This window comes from Aythya ferina (assembly GCF_964211825.1).
Source record: "Aythya ferina genome assembly, chromosome: 6".
Taxonomy (NCBI): domain Eukaryota; kingdom Metazoa; phylum Chordata; class Aves; order Anseriformes; family Anatidae; genus Aythya; species Aythya ferina.
In genome coordinates, this window is record NC_140303.1 from 21,821,624 (window position 1) to 21,838,002 (window position 16,379).

Genomic DNA, 16,379 nt, shown 5'->3' on the forward strand with positions numbered 1-16,379 from the left:
TGGGAACTATGAAAATAAAGAGACTGTAGGACTGTAGTGTTTTACCTTCGTCTCCTTCTGGTATGCACTCTAGTTGTTGTTGGGAGCAGGATCTGCTCTGGTGACCTTAACCCATATTCAGTTTCTATGAGGTTTTGTTGTGGTAAGTTAGTTCAAACCAGCAGCTTCATCGTTGTTAGTCTGATTTTTTTTTTTTTTTTTTTTTTTATCCTGTACTGCAACTTGATCGATATGTGAGCTTACATAAAAAGTGTGTTGTACTATAATAAGAGTAATAAGAACTACTGCACTTATTGACTACACTCTTTTTGTTTGTAGTACTGTTTTCTGTCTTTTCTAACCTCATCTTTAAAGAAGCAAATTCATGTCTGAAAGGAGACATTAGGAAAACAAGAAGGTATAGGGAAGGAAGGAAAAGGAAATGACAGTTTAAAAGAACGTGATCCATACTGGGATAATGGAGGGAATAGCAATAGAATTAAGAAGAGCGGGATGTCCATTAAGAAAACAGTAAATGGCTCTTGGTACTGTAGGTCTACAAGTAAGATTTGGCTCTAATGTTCTCATTCATCAAAAAAAGACCTTGGTGCAAAAACAGAAGAAGGCTGGCAGTAACACGTTATATAATTTCTTTTGAAATCTCTGCTGATTGTAGTAAATATTTCAGTATTTGAAATTATTGTAATCTGATGATAATTGGTCAAGTTGGGTGATAGTAAAACTTTGGAGCAGTTTCATGTATCTCAAATATGTGGTCTAAGTTTTATTGAAGCTCACTTACCTGAATTAATTTAATAGATGAAAAAGCTTCTCTAATGCTCTTGTATTACTAGATTCACGAGACAGGTCAAAACCTGTGCAAGATGGAATCAGCAGTGATTATTGGCAATAAGGTGCATAAAGGAGCAGCTATGACAAACTCATATTACGCGGATGGCATGGGAAGCCTATGTTGATTGAGCATGTAAATATTTGTCTCAAATCTTTACTAGGTCTCTTTGCTGTGTATAAAGAGAGAGATCTCTATTTCGCTGGAAAAAGTAAACATGACTCAGCAGAGTTTCTCTTCCTTGGTCTTTACTTTACCTTTCCTTATCATCTTCTGTTTCCATTAGGATGATGATAGCTTTTAAAATGAGAACTTTACAATTCACATACATGTCTTTGCTCTTCAGATTGAATCCTTTTATTATGCTCAATAGGTAGGAAGTCTTGAAGACCCCTCAGAAACAAAAGCGAATAAAAATTTAGGAGACTGAAAGTTTGACTGGAAAAACTATTGATTACAATGTCTTGCTTCCATAAAGGACAGCTAGATAACAAGTTTCTAAAACTATACATACTCTTTCGTCATCTTTTCTTTAAAGATACCTTATTTTCTTCTTGCAGTTGATCCAGTCATCTGATGTTTCATTTGAATAATGCCTTCAGGGATTCTGTATCAGGGTCACTGACTGCTGATGAATCTTAGCTGAGACTACTGAACTTTGAAGCTTTCCCTTATTAGTAAAATGGAGCCACAGTTTAACCTTATGTCCCCAATTTATTTATTTATTTTTCAATCCAGAAGAAAGAAAAAATAACTGTGACCTGTGGAAATAATCTGAACATTTTGGGAATTGAAAACATAGATGGTGGTACCTACTTGATCACCCATCAGCTTTTCACAGGTAGGTGGCAATAGTAATATATCAGGACTAATGAAACCCCTCTGCTTTTTTTTCTTCATTGTTCAATAATTAACTGGTTATCCAGCTTCATAATTCAAAGGTCTAAGGTTTGAGGCTTGTCCTCTTAATTATTTCTGGAGTTTTGACTACAACACTACAATATGAATAAAACATTACTTTCAGGTCAATATGAGGGTTCAAGCACATAGCCTTCAAATTAATGAAACAATGCTTCTGCTGTACCTAATCAGCCACAAAGGATTATGGGGACCTAGGGCATTTTCATTAGTATCTCTTAAAGTGTCTTGACAGAAAGTAACACAGCTCCAGTTTTTCTGGAAAAGTTAAACATAAAGCAGTCTTTCATATGGAGCAAAAAGTTTTTAATATCTAGGAGAATGTGGTATCTAACCTCCTATCTGCTTGTAATGGCTCGTGACTCTGATATACAATAATGTTGTATCAATTGTTGACAATTGTTTATCTTCAAAAATAAATAAATAAAAAATAAATAATGAATCCACCTCTCCCTACCTCTAAAGCCATTTAAGATACCAATATGACACAGGTATGTTGCATAGCTCTGTTGGTATACATTTTTTTCAACCTCAAACTATTTCCAACTTGTAAACTACTGTTCCAGTGGAAATGTAAGCACAGTGTAAAGAATGTGTTTCAATAATTCTATGAAAATTCAATTTCTTGACTGTGCCCTTCACCTTATGGTATAGTGCAGCTGCCCTAGAAACTCCAAGTGTTACAGATCCAAAACTTCTTAAGCTAAGCACCAGAGAAGTATTTTTAATTTAAGATCTTATCCTGAATAATGTGGATCCCCAGTTGTCAAAACAGTAAAACAGTAGGAGGTATCTTTTACTGTCTCCTAATCAGGAAAAAATCTTAAATTCTGCAACTGTGGATTATACAATAATAAATTCAGTATGCCAGAACAAGCACCAAGAAGGAGGAATTCAGTTAGATATCTTGCAAAATACAAAACACACCATTAAGCTGTTTTTGATGGTCAACTTTCACCTCAATTCTCTCTTCTGTTAAGTGGTTATAAAAAAATGACATTGCATGCTTGCTTGCTGGTAGTTTAAGTGGCTGTAGCTTCTCCAGACACAGAGTTTGCTAGTTCCTTGTGGATTATAAGGTAGTCTGATGAGATGTTGGCATAAACGGTGAAATTGGTTTGACTGTTGTCTCCTGCCATTTGCAGCTCACTCCTGCATCTGTGGAACTGTGCTGTAAGGCAGGCACAGCAGTTGCCTCTCTCTTGAGGACCTGAATAACTGAGGGGACAAAAGGGAGAGTGAATTGCAATGCTGAAGCTCAGAGGGAAGATGGATAAAGGGGGAAGGGTGGACTTCTCAAGCCAGTTACCTTGCTTGCCAAAGTCTGTGTTCACTGAACTGTCCTATATCTCATTCCTGTGAACAAGTCCCCCAAGGAGGAGAGAGGTGTTTTTTTAAATTATTGTAATCCTTTTGACCTTACGCATTCATGAGTTCGGTCTCTTCTTGTCAAAGTGGTTTTGCAGGTTGGCTGAATCAGGTAGTATTTTCAAAGCAAGTGATTTGAGTATTGTTCCTCTGCAATCAGCTAAGAATTGCTAAAAATGTGTCTATTATCTTAAGCTATTGTTTTCTTCATATTTTTCCATTTAATAGAACAAAAAATACTTGTACTGTAAGTACATAAGTATACAACTCAGTGGTTGGTATGCACAGAGTGTTTCATGGTAGCTGTGTTTTGGTCATACACTAAATAACTTTGTTCTCAGATTTTCATAAGCCTATTGCTGTCTTTTTCAATGAACACAAAACTTGTTCACAAAATTCATGGGGTAAACTATATTTTCAGCTTTTCTATTAAACTGGCAATGGTTAATCTCTGGCTCTCTGAAATAAACACCAAAACTGTGAGAATCTATCACCTGCACCCCCTGTACTGCTAAACCATGTTCTCTTTTACTTAGTGTTCTTTCTGTCATTCTGGCCTGAAATTCTAATTAATATACTACTAATCTGAAGGAGTATTATTTACCTTTTCTCAGGTGCTTTTGATGGACTGCCCTTGTGATCTGTGGAGCATTTGATCCTGGCTGTTGGAGAAACAGCACATAACAATTCTTAACATGTGATAATTCCACCTTAGAAGAACTTCATCCTGAACACTCCTGAGATCTGCTATTAATAGGGATGTATGGCAAAGAAAATAAATAACATAAGATATTGACACACCATTTCACAGTTGATACTGTTGCCTATTTGATAATTAAGTTTTTGATCCAACTCTGGGAAGTGAAAATAAAAGTAATTTGTAGGACAGTCTAGCTTGAATGGTATATTAAGAAATAGTAATCTTACCTCTTACTAGGTTCACTCTGTCATCTCTTATAATATCACATCTGCATTTACTTGTAAAAATTGCTGTGGTGGATGGTATACTGTTTTCTCTTCCTGCCTTCCATACTATGTATTTTTTTTTTTTTCGGAGAAGAATACTAATTTCCTTTTGGATTTTTGTAGTTCTCATCTATAAAGTGGTTGAGAGATTCATCTAGTTTTATATGTAGGAAACTAATGCACAGAAGAATTTTGGTTAAAAAAAATCCTTTGATTTTTTGGGTACCTAAATTAAGACATCCAGGACTCAGTTTTGGAAAACTTGGTACTACGGATTAAAAGTACAGCTCCCATGAACTTTGTTCACAGCAATGAGCACTTGGAAGTTTTCTTAAACAGGCCCAGGTGTCTCAAATCGGAAAATGAATGCTTCAGAAGTTTTAAGTGACTTATATAGAAGGACTATTGCCTAGGTAGAGCTAGAGTATTATTCTCCGCTGTGCTAAATGTCCTTCCTTCTTTTTTGTTGCATTTCCTGTATGTACTTACATTTCTGCAATAAATGAGTCAGAATATCTCCTTTGGTACTTTGTCCTTATCGATTACCACACCTGCTGGAATGTCAAATGAGGTAGCATCCTAAGGAAAACAGCATGTCCAGGCTTCAGAAATTGTGATACTTTGGCTTTTATTTTGAGCCATGAAATTTTTCTAGGCATTTTTCTCCTTTATGGAATACCGTGCTGAGATGTATAACCTTGTATTATCATACAGAACACTTAAATGTGGGAAAATATAATATTTGCATTGTTTGTGTCTTATATACAACTACAGTGAAACGCAGGATATATATTCACTGAGTAATTATTTTCTACCATATGAACGCTCTAGGGAAATCATCAAGAAGACAAGGATTCCAGTCTTGATTTTTCTCAGCATAGCTCAATCTGCTCTTGTAAAGGATCTTCAGAGTTACTCCATCCTACCCTATTTCCCTTGAGAGCATCCCAACAGGTTTTTAGAGCATAAGTTATTTGGAAATGCCTCTTTACTTCTAGTCCTTCTCAAGTACAATTTCCTGTGTTACTTTCTTGCAGGGTTCAGACCGGGTGCTGAGCAGTTGAGCTTGAACAAAAATAAAGAGTTCTGTTCCTCAGAGATGAAGAGCCAAAGAAGTCTACTTGCAGTAAGGCAGGTACCAAGAACTTTTCTAATTAGGGGTACAGCCAGGGACAAAGCATACTTGCCTTTCTTTTGTAATTGTTTCCAGGATGGGGCACAGGGACTTGGAGGCTGAACCAGACAGTCCCAAATGAAGGGGGGAGAAGAGGATTGGGACTTGTTTAGTCCTTCTCCATTTCCTTCCACCTTTCACATAAAGAAGCCTCAACTCCATACTGTTATTGTTAAAATCAATCACAGGCCCAATGCTGCAGGGATAAAAATTAGGGTGTTGGGAAGTTTATTTTGTCATGGTCTTTGCTAGTCTCACTTGTTCAGTGGCAGTTACCAAAAAGACTCACAGTTCCCATGCACTGCTTTTTGTTCCAGGTTGCAGTAATATAATTCCAGGTTGAAAAAGAAGTTGTAATATGTTACTTACAAGGACACCTTGAGGAAACTTCTTGCCATGGCGCCACCTGCATTGTGCAATCCTTACTTTATGGGTTCTGTTTTGGCTGATTCACATCTCCTGGGTTTAATGTTTCTTGTGTTCATGTGGGCTAGGGATCCACCTTTGATCCAACGTGTCTGTCTTCTGGAAATCTGTGCTCTACTGATAAGTACTCATTAGATGCTTGAGAACAACATCAAGCGAGGTCATCTTTTTGTTACTGTTAAATTGGTTTGTTGTTGTTTTTGTTTGCTTGTTTTTCTGGAAAATATCTGCCTGGAAAATAACTGCCATTATTTTAGGTATTGTGAAATGCGATATGGCTTATATCAGGAACTTGAGTTCAAGTGCTGTTTTGTGCTTTTCTGTTAAATTAACATGACACTTTAAATTGTAGAACAGTGGAGATGGATGAAATCTGAACAATGAACTTGCTGCTGTTGGATTGTTACACAGGTAGAGACCGAGTCATTTTTAGTTTATATTTGTATGACTTGTCATACCAGTGCTCTCAAAAAAAAGATGGCTGCAGGAAGCCTCGCTTTAGTATGACTAAACAAAAATAATAAAAGAGCTTGCCATGCTAAAGGCTTAGGATTTGGTGATGAAATTGGAAATACATTTTATGACATAAAATGTTTTCAATTTGGAAAAACCTGGGTTTATCCAAGGACAGATTGACCACAGGATTACCAAATGCCAATGGCAATTAGAGCTTTACTGAATGATGCACTGGGCAGATCCTCAACCTCTGTAAAATGTCCTAGCCCTGAGAAACTCAGAATAGACAAGAAAATTACAGGTATCAATCTGACCTGCTTCTTCTTTGAGTGATTCTCTCTCTCTCTCTCTCTCTCTCTTTTTTTTTTTTTTTTTTTTTTTTTTTTTTTTAAACTAGCCATCAGCTTTGTATCTTTATCTAGTCATACATCAACCCTGGTGTTTCTGTCTATTTGTTAAGAACTGGATGAGTTTGGGTACTGCAAATTAGAGCTGAACCCTGGTCAAAAATCAGGCCTTTTTAATTTTTAACTTCAGTGCTTAGCATGCATCTTTAATGTGTAAGCAGCATGGCTGTTTGTTGAAAATTACAACTTTAACAGCTTTTTTGATTGCTTGCTTACAGCAAAAAACAGGCAAGCAACTACTTCACAAACTATATTTTGAATTAAAACCAGAATTCAGTGGACAACTGTATTACCTATGTTTTTTTCCCTCTAACCTTCTAACAGATGTAATATGCATCATCTTAAAGATGAAATAATACACCAAAAATCCCCAGGTCTAGTTTAGTCAGAAAATGTTCAACTGACTGTCAACAGGAAGCTAGGAGGGAGACGTGTGCTACACTGGCAAAGACAGTCTTGGATGTAGTTAAGGGAAGGCCTTGAGGTGTTTGATATTGCAGCTCAAATCTTGCTGAAGTGCTGCTTGATGGTGTCCAGCAAATCAAGAGTCCCTTTAGTTGGGTGATGAGCTGCCATGGTAAGGTGAGAGGAGAAAATTTTTAGACGAAGTAAACAGAGAACAGCATTATCATGTGCTGGCTCCTTAGTGACTCTCATTCTTCAGCAGTGAAGCATCTGGGCATCTCAATTAATTTCTCTTGAAACACAATGAATAATGAGTAGGAAGGGCTGGCGCACTGTCTCTGGACAGGGCTTTCCCTCACCGTCAACAGTGAGGGAATTATTTCTTATTTCTGTTTAGAACCCTTACTTACACTTTATTGCTTACACTTCTTTCTGTTTAGAATCCTTGTTGTCTGGGAAATGCTGATGTGTAGAAATGACAATGGTAAATGAGACAGGAACATGACTTGCAAATGCCAGCTGTGTAGGAGTGAAGCAGGTGCTTCCCAAAGTTTGTTTCCCAGTCACCCCAAACATGCAATGACAGAAGTGTGCACGTAGCTCCCAAGCACTGTCTGCCCTGTCTGTGCATTGCTGGGGAGTGAACAGCTTTAAACCCCTTCCCTTCTAATTAAGAATGGTCAATCTGTGTGTTGGCTTTTCAGGCACCCATCTGTACAGAGCGGATCTGCTTGCACCCCTCTGGGGATCTCTTCCTTCCCTCCCCGCTGGCGTTGTTGGGGGATTAAAGCAGCGGCGGCCCCATACACAAACGCAGCTGGTTCCGTTTGGTCAGCCTGAGCCTTGCTGTGAAACCACGACAAGAATTCCAGTAAGTTGGCAACACTGAAACACAAAGAAAACAACAATAGGAAAAGACCTTCCGTGCAGAAAGGAATGTTTCAAGCACTGTTCTCCTACAGTGAAAGGAGAGAGGGTGGGAGGGAGGAGAGAGATTTGAAGAGGGCAGGTCCCCCTCCTCCCCCAGCAGCTCTGGATCTTGTGATGGAGAGATCTTATCCTCTCTTTGTGATTCAGAGGTGCCAGGAAGCTAATTGAATATTCTGATCTGCCCCCAGTGTTTCTTGTGGCTTGACCCCGGTGCTGTGTCGTACCACTACACCAAACAGCCCTGAACCTGCATAAATCACAACTTTGTAAAAGCCTACGCTCCACATCTTCTCCCCCTTCCCTCCCCCCCAGGCCCCCCTTTTTTAGCTTGATAGATAGAAAATCTTTACAGAAAGGTTTAGGGAGCTTAGTGCTCTACAGATCCTAGAGGAAAAATCGCAATCTGCTAATAAACAGCAACGTGTTCCTCTGCAACTTCTGCAAAAATAATGCAGGCACCTCCACCCCTTACTTGAAATTGCAGTCCAAAGCAAAAAAAAAAAAAAAAGTTAATATTTTGAAGTATCACTTAAGTTCTGCTGCAGTGTCAGCAAACACTCATTGCAATGTAATGAACGTAGCACAAAACAAACATAAATAATATATGGAATTTATGAAGGTGAGATCATTAAAATTAATCTGGCAAGTTTCTTGCAAAACAAATAGACCAATCTCTCTCCTATGGTGTATATGCATGGTAGCATCTTTCTGTTCACATACATGTGTATGTGTGAACACATGCATAGTTATGCCATGCTGTTTCTTTCTAAGTTTTCTAGTATTTCTGAGCAATATCCAAGTAATTTAGCTTCCTTTAGTTTGTGTGATGCTCTTGCTCCTACAAAGAAAACCTCCAAAATGTTTTTGCCCTTTTCCCAAGAGTGCATTCCATCATGAAGTATCAGGATATCTTTATCTTTCCCCCATGATACCATGCCCTGTTCTACCCTTGTTAGTAGGTATATGATTCCTGAAATAGCAGCAATAAAACTCAGGCAGGCATTTCACATGTGCTGTACAGTTAGAACCAGAATAAAGTGTCTCTGGCTGATACCTTAAGCATTCACAGCCAAAGCACTTCACCAAACTGATTTTATCTCCCTAGAAGGTGCAGAAATAAGTTTCATTGCTACAGTTTCCCTTTTGCGATTTTTCTGTGAGGAATAAAAAAGCCCCAACTTCTAGGCTTTATCCCCTGCATTGGAAAGGAGGTATTTCTAAGTTGTCAAGTACACTTTCCTTGGTTGGAGCATGCCTGTGGAATGCTAAAACCTGTGGTGTATTTCACTTGCAAACCCAAATTCCCCGCAACTAGCGCCTACAGTCGGTGTGGCACCACGGCCCCCGCTCCCCAGCCTGTGCAGAGCGGGACCGGCCGCATCCTGCCCCCGCTGCCGGCGGGGAAGGAGGGGCAGAGGCAGCCCGGGGCTGCGGGGCCTGGAGCGGTGCCTGATTCCCTCATGCTAGTTCCGGGGCCGCCGGGTATAAAGAGCTTTATGCAATGTCTGGAGGGTGGGAGTTTATAGAAAACGCGATGCCTCAACAGGCGAACGCGCCTTTCTTCTGCAACTAGCGGGACAAGCAAAGAGACGGGGCTCCTTGCGCGCTGCCCTGCAGCCCGGCACCCCCGCGTCGAGCGGCCGGCTTCTGAGGGAGCTGGAGCATCCCAGCCCGGATGGGACCGCACCGTCGGATGGACGGCAGAGCAGCAGCTGCCTGCAAGCTGCTCGTTCTATTCGCCGCGTGCATACTGCGGGGCAGCTGCCAAGGTAAGCGCTGCGCTCCCGCCGCCCGGCGCCCCGGGCGGACAAGTCCCGAGTGGGGCTAATAACGGGGCTCGCTCGGGCGCTGCCGCCGCCCCTCGGCAGCGGGAGCTGGCGCTCCCCAGGAGCCCTTCGACGGACTTGGTGTCTCTGGAGGAAAAGGCACTGGCGCCTTAAAAGAAAAACAGCACAGACCATACCGGCTCTGTAATTTCGCTTCATCTCAGCTTTAAGTTATCCTTTTTTTTTTTTTTTTTTTCTTTTTTTCGGAGTCGTGCAAACTTTTTATTTATGTATGTATGTATTTATTTTCTTTTCCCGGCGCGTTGCACCAGGCAGCGCCCCGTGGCTGGGCACCTCGCGCTCACGGCGCCGTGCGGGGCCGCGGGCTCTGCCTGAGGTGAAAACCCGCGGGGCCGGCGGGCCGGGCCCCGAGCAGCAGCGCACGGCGCGGCCGCGGGGCCGAACTTTGTCTGCGGGCTTTGCCGTCGCTAGGCGACGCGGCTGCATGTGACCCGCCGCCGCGGGCCCTCAGCCGGCCGCGGGGGGCGGCCTCCCCTCGGGGCTGCCATCGGGGCTCCCCACACAGCCCCGGCTCCCCGCCCGCGGCACCGGGCTGCGGGGAGCCGGAGGGGCCGAGCGCCTGGCGGGGCCCCGGGGGTGAAGCGGCGGCGCTGCTGGGTGAGGGGTGCGTCTGCGTCTTCAAGTTGTTAATCTGCTTTCCTCGCTCAACTCTTAGGTTAATCTCCTTAGGCAGAATCAAGTAAGTAATTATACAGCAACTGCTGCTAGCGGCTCCCGCTTGGGAGCGGCGAAAGAGGAGATAGCTAATGGGCTGCAGGAGACCTGCAAAAGCCCTAGCCAAGGAGGTCACGCTGGGCAGGGAGTTAATCCGGCGCCCTGTTAGGTTACACTGGGCAGAATGGAAGCTGCAGAGCTCCTCTGGAAGTGCATTTCCTTGCTCCGCTCCTGCTTTTCACTCTTCAGAGTGCCCAGTAAGTGACATAACTGAGGGAGAGGAAAGCTCCGACCCCTGCTCGTAGGCAGTGGACGCGCAGCACTTTTCACTTTGTTGGTTCCTCCCGCTCCGCTCCCTTCAGGGCAGTAGAATAAATAATTGTGCAAGCAAAACAGTATAGTTATAGTAATGGCATAACTGGTACCAGTATAAAACACCTGGCTGGCAATCTTGACCACACTGATCGTTACTGTGAAATACTTGATACGCTTAAGTTGAGATCCTTGAATCTTGAGATTGTGTCAAGCCCTCATTTCAAAAAAAAAATAAAAAAAAAATCAAAAATCATGCAAACAAACCCAAAGAAATCAGTGAAAATTGTATTATCTTGACTAATCCTCAGTGTTTTGAAAATATGCTTCCAGTAATATTTTTGACGTTCTCAGGTTGGTGATGCCTAAATATTCCCATAATGCACCGGATACTTCTAGAACACTTGGCTACTTTCTCAGCTGATCCTGTCACAACTCTTCCTTCATTGAGTTAACTCTGGATTTCCTGAAATTAAATATAGCACTTACAAACCAAATAAAAATACCCCTTCTTGTAAAGGCCAGTAATACAGAGCCTTGTTCTGCAACTTTTCCTGTCCAGGCCTTATTGCTTGTAAGGTGGCTGTTACCAGAAGACATTGCCACTGAAACAGAAAAAACCTACCTAACTAGAGGTAGTGTAAAAAAGAAGTGTCATGAGACTAATGTTAATGTTTGTTTTGAGGAATGGGAAAGCACTACGTACTCTGACACACACTCCAGACACTGGATGGATGTTGCACTCTCAGCAGTTTTACAGAGGGCAAATGAGATCACTAGGACAACTTTATGGTTGAACAATGAGTTCTTTAGGCTTACTGCAAAGCATATCAGATCTGTATACTCATGCAGTGCTCCCCAGTGTCTGTGAGCACTCTCACCTTAACTAACATGGAAGGTTTGCTGTACTTTTTCTGAGGAGACTTTAGTACCTGAAAGTGGCTGAAGATTTTTCTGTTCTAAATTGGTTCTGTGCCAGAAGCACTGTTAGTTTCTTTATAAATCATTCATATATATGAAAATCACATGTAAATCATTCATTTAAAAAAAACAAACAAACACACTAACTGGTTTTCTTTATTAAAAAAATACTCTTTAGACACAAAATAGTAAGAACATTATTTGTAAATCTACTATATTTAGAATCTCTACTGCCCATATATTTCAGTTGCTTAAATTTCCTTCATTGGTCTTCCTTTTTTGTGTACCGTAGGTCCTACTTTCAACACAGATGATATAAATATTACAAAAATATATATATTAGCATCAAAATAATACTATTGATTTCATAAATAATTAAATATTTTGACTTTGGTGTTGTTTTTTATCAACAATTCTATTAATTTAGTACATGTTACAAGACGCTGCTAGTCTCACCTTTTTTCAGGCTAGCATATACTTGCAGTGAAATTTTGCTGCAGTTTATTGCAAAGTACCATTTAGCTTTTGTAAGGCCAGACCTTCCCTGTACTATACAGTTTACAACATCTAAATTGGGGTTGTCCACCCCCATGTTCTCCCAACCTCCCTCACTCCCCTTGTTTCTTGTGGATTTTTTTCTTTAAGACTTTTCACGTATGGCATGAAAGAAGACAGATTCATGTTGCTTTGAATCATGAAATCAGTGCTTTCTTAGCAAGGCTATACTTTCCTTGCTGATAATCATAATATTAGTGTAAACTTACAAATTCTGGGAAATGCAGCTGGAAACCTAAGCATTCTCATTAACAGTCTCATTAACATGTATGCTAATTTTTTGAAAATTTCGATTCCATATTGAGCTAAGAGGCTAGAAGATCAAGCTAGGTTGACTTCTGACTTTAATTTTTGCTCCTTCTTTAATAACTCATAGTTTATTGATGCTTTTAGAAGTTTTCTGTTGATACCAAGCGCGGAAGACTTTCTAAAATAATTTTTTTAAAGAAAGGCAGTTACCTGTTCTGTAGACATATTGTCAAAATGTGATCTGCCCAGATTCTTTGCTGTAACACAAAAGTTAGTGCATCAAATTTGATGTACATCTTAAATCTCTGCAATGATAGATCATCAGTTTAAATGTGACACAGACCAAAGTGACTAAAATTTGTCATCGTTAAAAGGTCCCGATCATTCTACAAGAATGAAAGCTATTTTAAGACTGAATTTGTATGGTGGATAGTATAGCTCAGAAATCATAATGAACGGTTGCATGAAGTTGGCCAGTAATGAATAGGTACAGTAAGTCCAAGTAGATGAAACCTCTAACCGTTCTTTCCAGAATGTCACGGAGAAACATGCTCTTCCATCACGTATCTTGAGAGTTCGATCTCCAAATTAATAATTCAGTTTGTTTTTACAGATGCTGCCTTTGTTCAAATCTATTCAATGCCTGTGGAACGATGTATAGTGACATTGCTGTAGGCGACAGGCCACAGTCAGTGTTCATACTTCCTTGTACAGTGCTGTGTATGTTTAAATGACAGAGAAGCCTCTCTGTAAGATTATGCTCCTGCCAAGACCCACTGCATGAGGCTTTCCTCAGGGACCAAGGATTTGGGAGTAATGAGAAAGGATGACAAAAAAAATGAATGTGATGATGCAATCCCTACTTACAGTTTTCGTAGGTATCATGCCTTACCTATGGGCTGCAACATTCATCATAATCCTGAACTGATATATTTTACTTGGTTTCTCTTGGTGATGTACTTTTACAAAATCAAGAACAAAACTCCTACTTGGTTTGTGTACCTGGTTCTGAACATGTGTCTTTCCTGAGGGCTAAAAATTTAAAAGTACATCTCAGTGAAACACATTGTAATCTTCTGGCATTTCAATTAACGAGACATAGCTCTGTGCACTGGCAGTCATCTTTTTTTTTTTTTTTGTAAGACTCTTTTTAATGAGTAGTTCTCTTTTAATACATCTCTTGATTTTTCTTAATAATTTACTATTTCTGTATCCTGTTCAGCAAAGCATAGCAGGAATTTGCTAAGTAATCAGGTGAAGTGAAGAATGGGACAGCCCCCAAAAATTTTAGTTAAAAATTGAAGGCAGTAATTGGATGACACCTAGTTAGATTTTGGTTCTGTGCCAAATGCTAGAATTACAGTAAATAATTAAGCTAAAGGAGTCAAGACAAATAGAGAGAGAGCATCTAAGGAGATTTCAGCTAAGATAAATGTGTGATGTATGTGTTGCTTCAATTTCCCTGTAAGACAAACTAAAACCTTCTTTCATACGTTGAGCTGACTGGAAATTTGAGCAATGAAATCCCACTTTAATCCAGATTTATTCTCCATGTGTTTTGCAGGAAATGAGCAAAGATTCATTTGGGGAAAAGGTAGAATGCAATTTCATTAAAGCCTTTTAATTCTTCTCCTTTTGGGCTTCCTGGATTGACATGAAATCAGTCACACTGTTTGGAGCCTTTCCCCTTCCATACGCCTTGTTGCACTGTTAGATTATTGCCAGATCAAAGCCCAGTGGTGTTTGCTTTTAACTTCTCATTATTTAGCACAGAAACTGGAGGTTCTTTTGTCAAGACTTTTCTTACTGAATACTCTTATTTTTAATTAAGCAATAATCAGACATGTTTTAGAGGTAGTTTCTCAACTGGGAGTATTGGATCAAATGTTGTTCTGTCATCCTACAAAACTTGTTCAATTTGAGAGCTTGTGAAAACTCTTCAAATGGACAAATAACATGAAACTTCGAATCGTATTGTACTGTCACTTCTTAAAGCAGGAGCTTTAATTGTGTCTCCTCTTTTAGAGCTCTACTTAATAAGTGTTGGAACCACATAGCACTTTGGATGTTTCAAAGGAAATTACACTTTGTAGAAGGTGTGATTGTTGAAAAACATTAAAGGTCCCTTTTAATTCATGATCCACACATTGACATCTATATAAAAAGACGTTTATGTTTTTATTCTTGATTAGGTAACAGTTGCTAATTAGCTATTATAATCAGATAATTGGTCAGTGTCTTTCTAATGCTATACACTGCGTGTGGCAAATAAATGCAGACTTTTTTTTTCAAATTACTTAAAAATAAAGTGCTTCTTCATATAATTTAATAATTGGACTTTATTCATAAAATGCCTTGAACTGTTTGTAGATGAAGAAAGAGTAAGGGTTCTTCTCAGTAAAGTCAGCGCAACTCCATTGATTTCAAAGAAATTACCCGAGTTGTACTGATCTGAGAGATGGAAAATAGGATTCAGTGAAGAGTAAACATCTCTTTTAATAGCTTATTATTGCTTGAGATCCATTTTGAAGTCCACTTTCTTATGGTAATGTTCATTTTATTAACTGTTTTTTGTTTCCTTAGCTCAGCACATTTTAAAAACAGTTCAAGAAAATGAAGTTTAATGAGTAAGTGTAGAAATGTTTAATGGAGTGGATAGCCCTTAGTGGATTCTATAAGCTTTTGCTGTTGGTTTCAAGCCTTTTAATGTTTTCTTTGTTTTGCAACGCTTGAAGTAGATTAGAGATCTAAGGATCACTGTTACAAGTTTTGCTTTGGATTAATAGCATAAAAGAGTTAACTGAAATTGTTCTACTTTTATGCCCTGTTATATTTTGTACTTTTAACATGAATAATTTGATTTTGTTTTGCATTCAAGAAGTGAGATCTTCGGCAGAAGGGCCCTGTAGAACAGTACTTGGTCTGTCCAGTTATTTGCTTATGCAAGCAGGTCATGATGCCACCACCTACTGAGTAGAATCAGAGAATGGGGGTCCATTCCAGTAGGGACTGCCGTGGATGAGGATTGAAAGCTCATGTCTGTGGAACAAGGAGAAGAACAGGGGTTTTAGGTGTGCTCCATAGCATCTCTACAAAAACAGTTGGTGTAATACACAAGATATCTCAGAACTCATAGAATCATAGAATATCCTGAGTTGGAAGGGACCCATAAGGATCATCAAGTCCAACTTCTATATTCATATTTAGAACCTGGGTAATGCTTTTATCTTCAAAATCCATTGGGCACAGTAGCAACTCAGCTAAACATACCAGAGGGTTTAGTTAGAGGAAGTATAGGGCTTGCAGAATTTGAGCGCATACTACATGCAAAAATTGTGTTCCCCCAGTTTTCCCAGAAATGGGAAGTTGACTTCACATCAGTCAATACCAGTGGGAGACCCCATTTAGATCTGACCAAGCCCTTGTCAGGCTTTGACACCAAAGGGTATGGTTTCCCAAGATGTGATGAGCTAATTTGCCAGCTCACTGCTGCTGAAAGCAGGAGGCCCCACTCCTCTCCCTCCTGCAACGTCTCAGTCCCATGTTACTGCCTGGGTTCTTGCTCCTTATGTGGTGCTAGCACCACTGCTTATCAAATCTCTCAGCAGCTTTCACTTACAAGCCCAGTGGAAAACTAAAACAGGTCTAGGGAGCTAGATGGCTTGGTGAATTAGGGCAGCACACAGGAAGATGTGGTAATCAGCAGAGTTTGGAAAACCCTAGCATCTAGTGGGAGAAGGAGCAGAATTGGAAAGAGGGAGAGAGAGACCCTTTTTTGCATGGTTAGTAGTAAGTCGGTGGGTTGGCTCCGCTGGCCATGCAATTGCTGCTTAATGCTACTGTTATGTGCATATAGGAAATGCCTGGCTAGCATGCTAGTGACAAGAGTGGTCCTGTTGGGGCTGTAAAGAACCGATGTTAGCACTGCTGGAAACCCTTTTGTAAAGTTGTCTAGTGTAAAC

At 40.1% G+C, this 16,379-nt stretch overlaps 2 protein-coding genes across 3 annotated transcripts in view; both read left to right on the forward strand.

The window, feature by feature from the left end:
* LOC311438690 (uncharacterized protein) overlaps positions 1-8,952 on the forward strand; it is a 42,045-nt gene extending 33,093 nt beyond the window's left edge. Inside the window, exons 6-9 of one of the 2 annotated variants that reach the window (XM_084523362.1) lie at positions 834-964; positions 1,568-1,670; positions 5,119-5,216; positions 7,654-8,952. In XM_084523362.1, the coding sequence (XP_084379488.1) occupies positions 950-964; positions 1,568-1,670; positions 5,119-5,216; positions 7,654-7,737 (300 nt within the window). In that variant the 5' untranslated portion in view covers positions 834-949 and the 3' untranslated portion in view covers positions 7,738-8,952. The remainder of the gene's footprint in view (positions 1-833; positions 965-1,567; positions 1,671-5,118; positions 5,217-7,653) is intronic. The other variant, XM_084523361.1, reaches the window with a different exon arrangement.
* Positions 8,953-9,339: 387 nt separating this feature from the next.
* The window catches only part of LRP2 (LDL receptor related protein 2), a gene marked incomplete at its 5' end in the record, with an annotated part of 117,210 nt that continues 110,170 nt past the window's right edge, over positions 9,340-16,379 (forward strand). Inside the window, 3 exon segments of the mRNA XM_084523334.1 lie at positions 9,340-9,386; positions 9,388-9,537; positions 9,539-9,648. Of these exon segments, the coding sequence (XP_084379460.1) occupies positions 9,340-9,386; positions 9,388-9,537; positions 9,539-9,648 (307 nt within the window).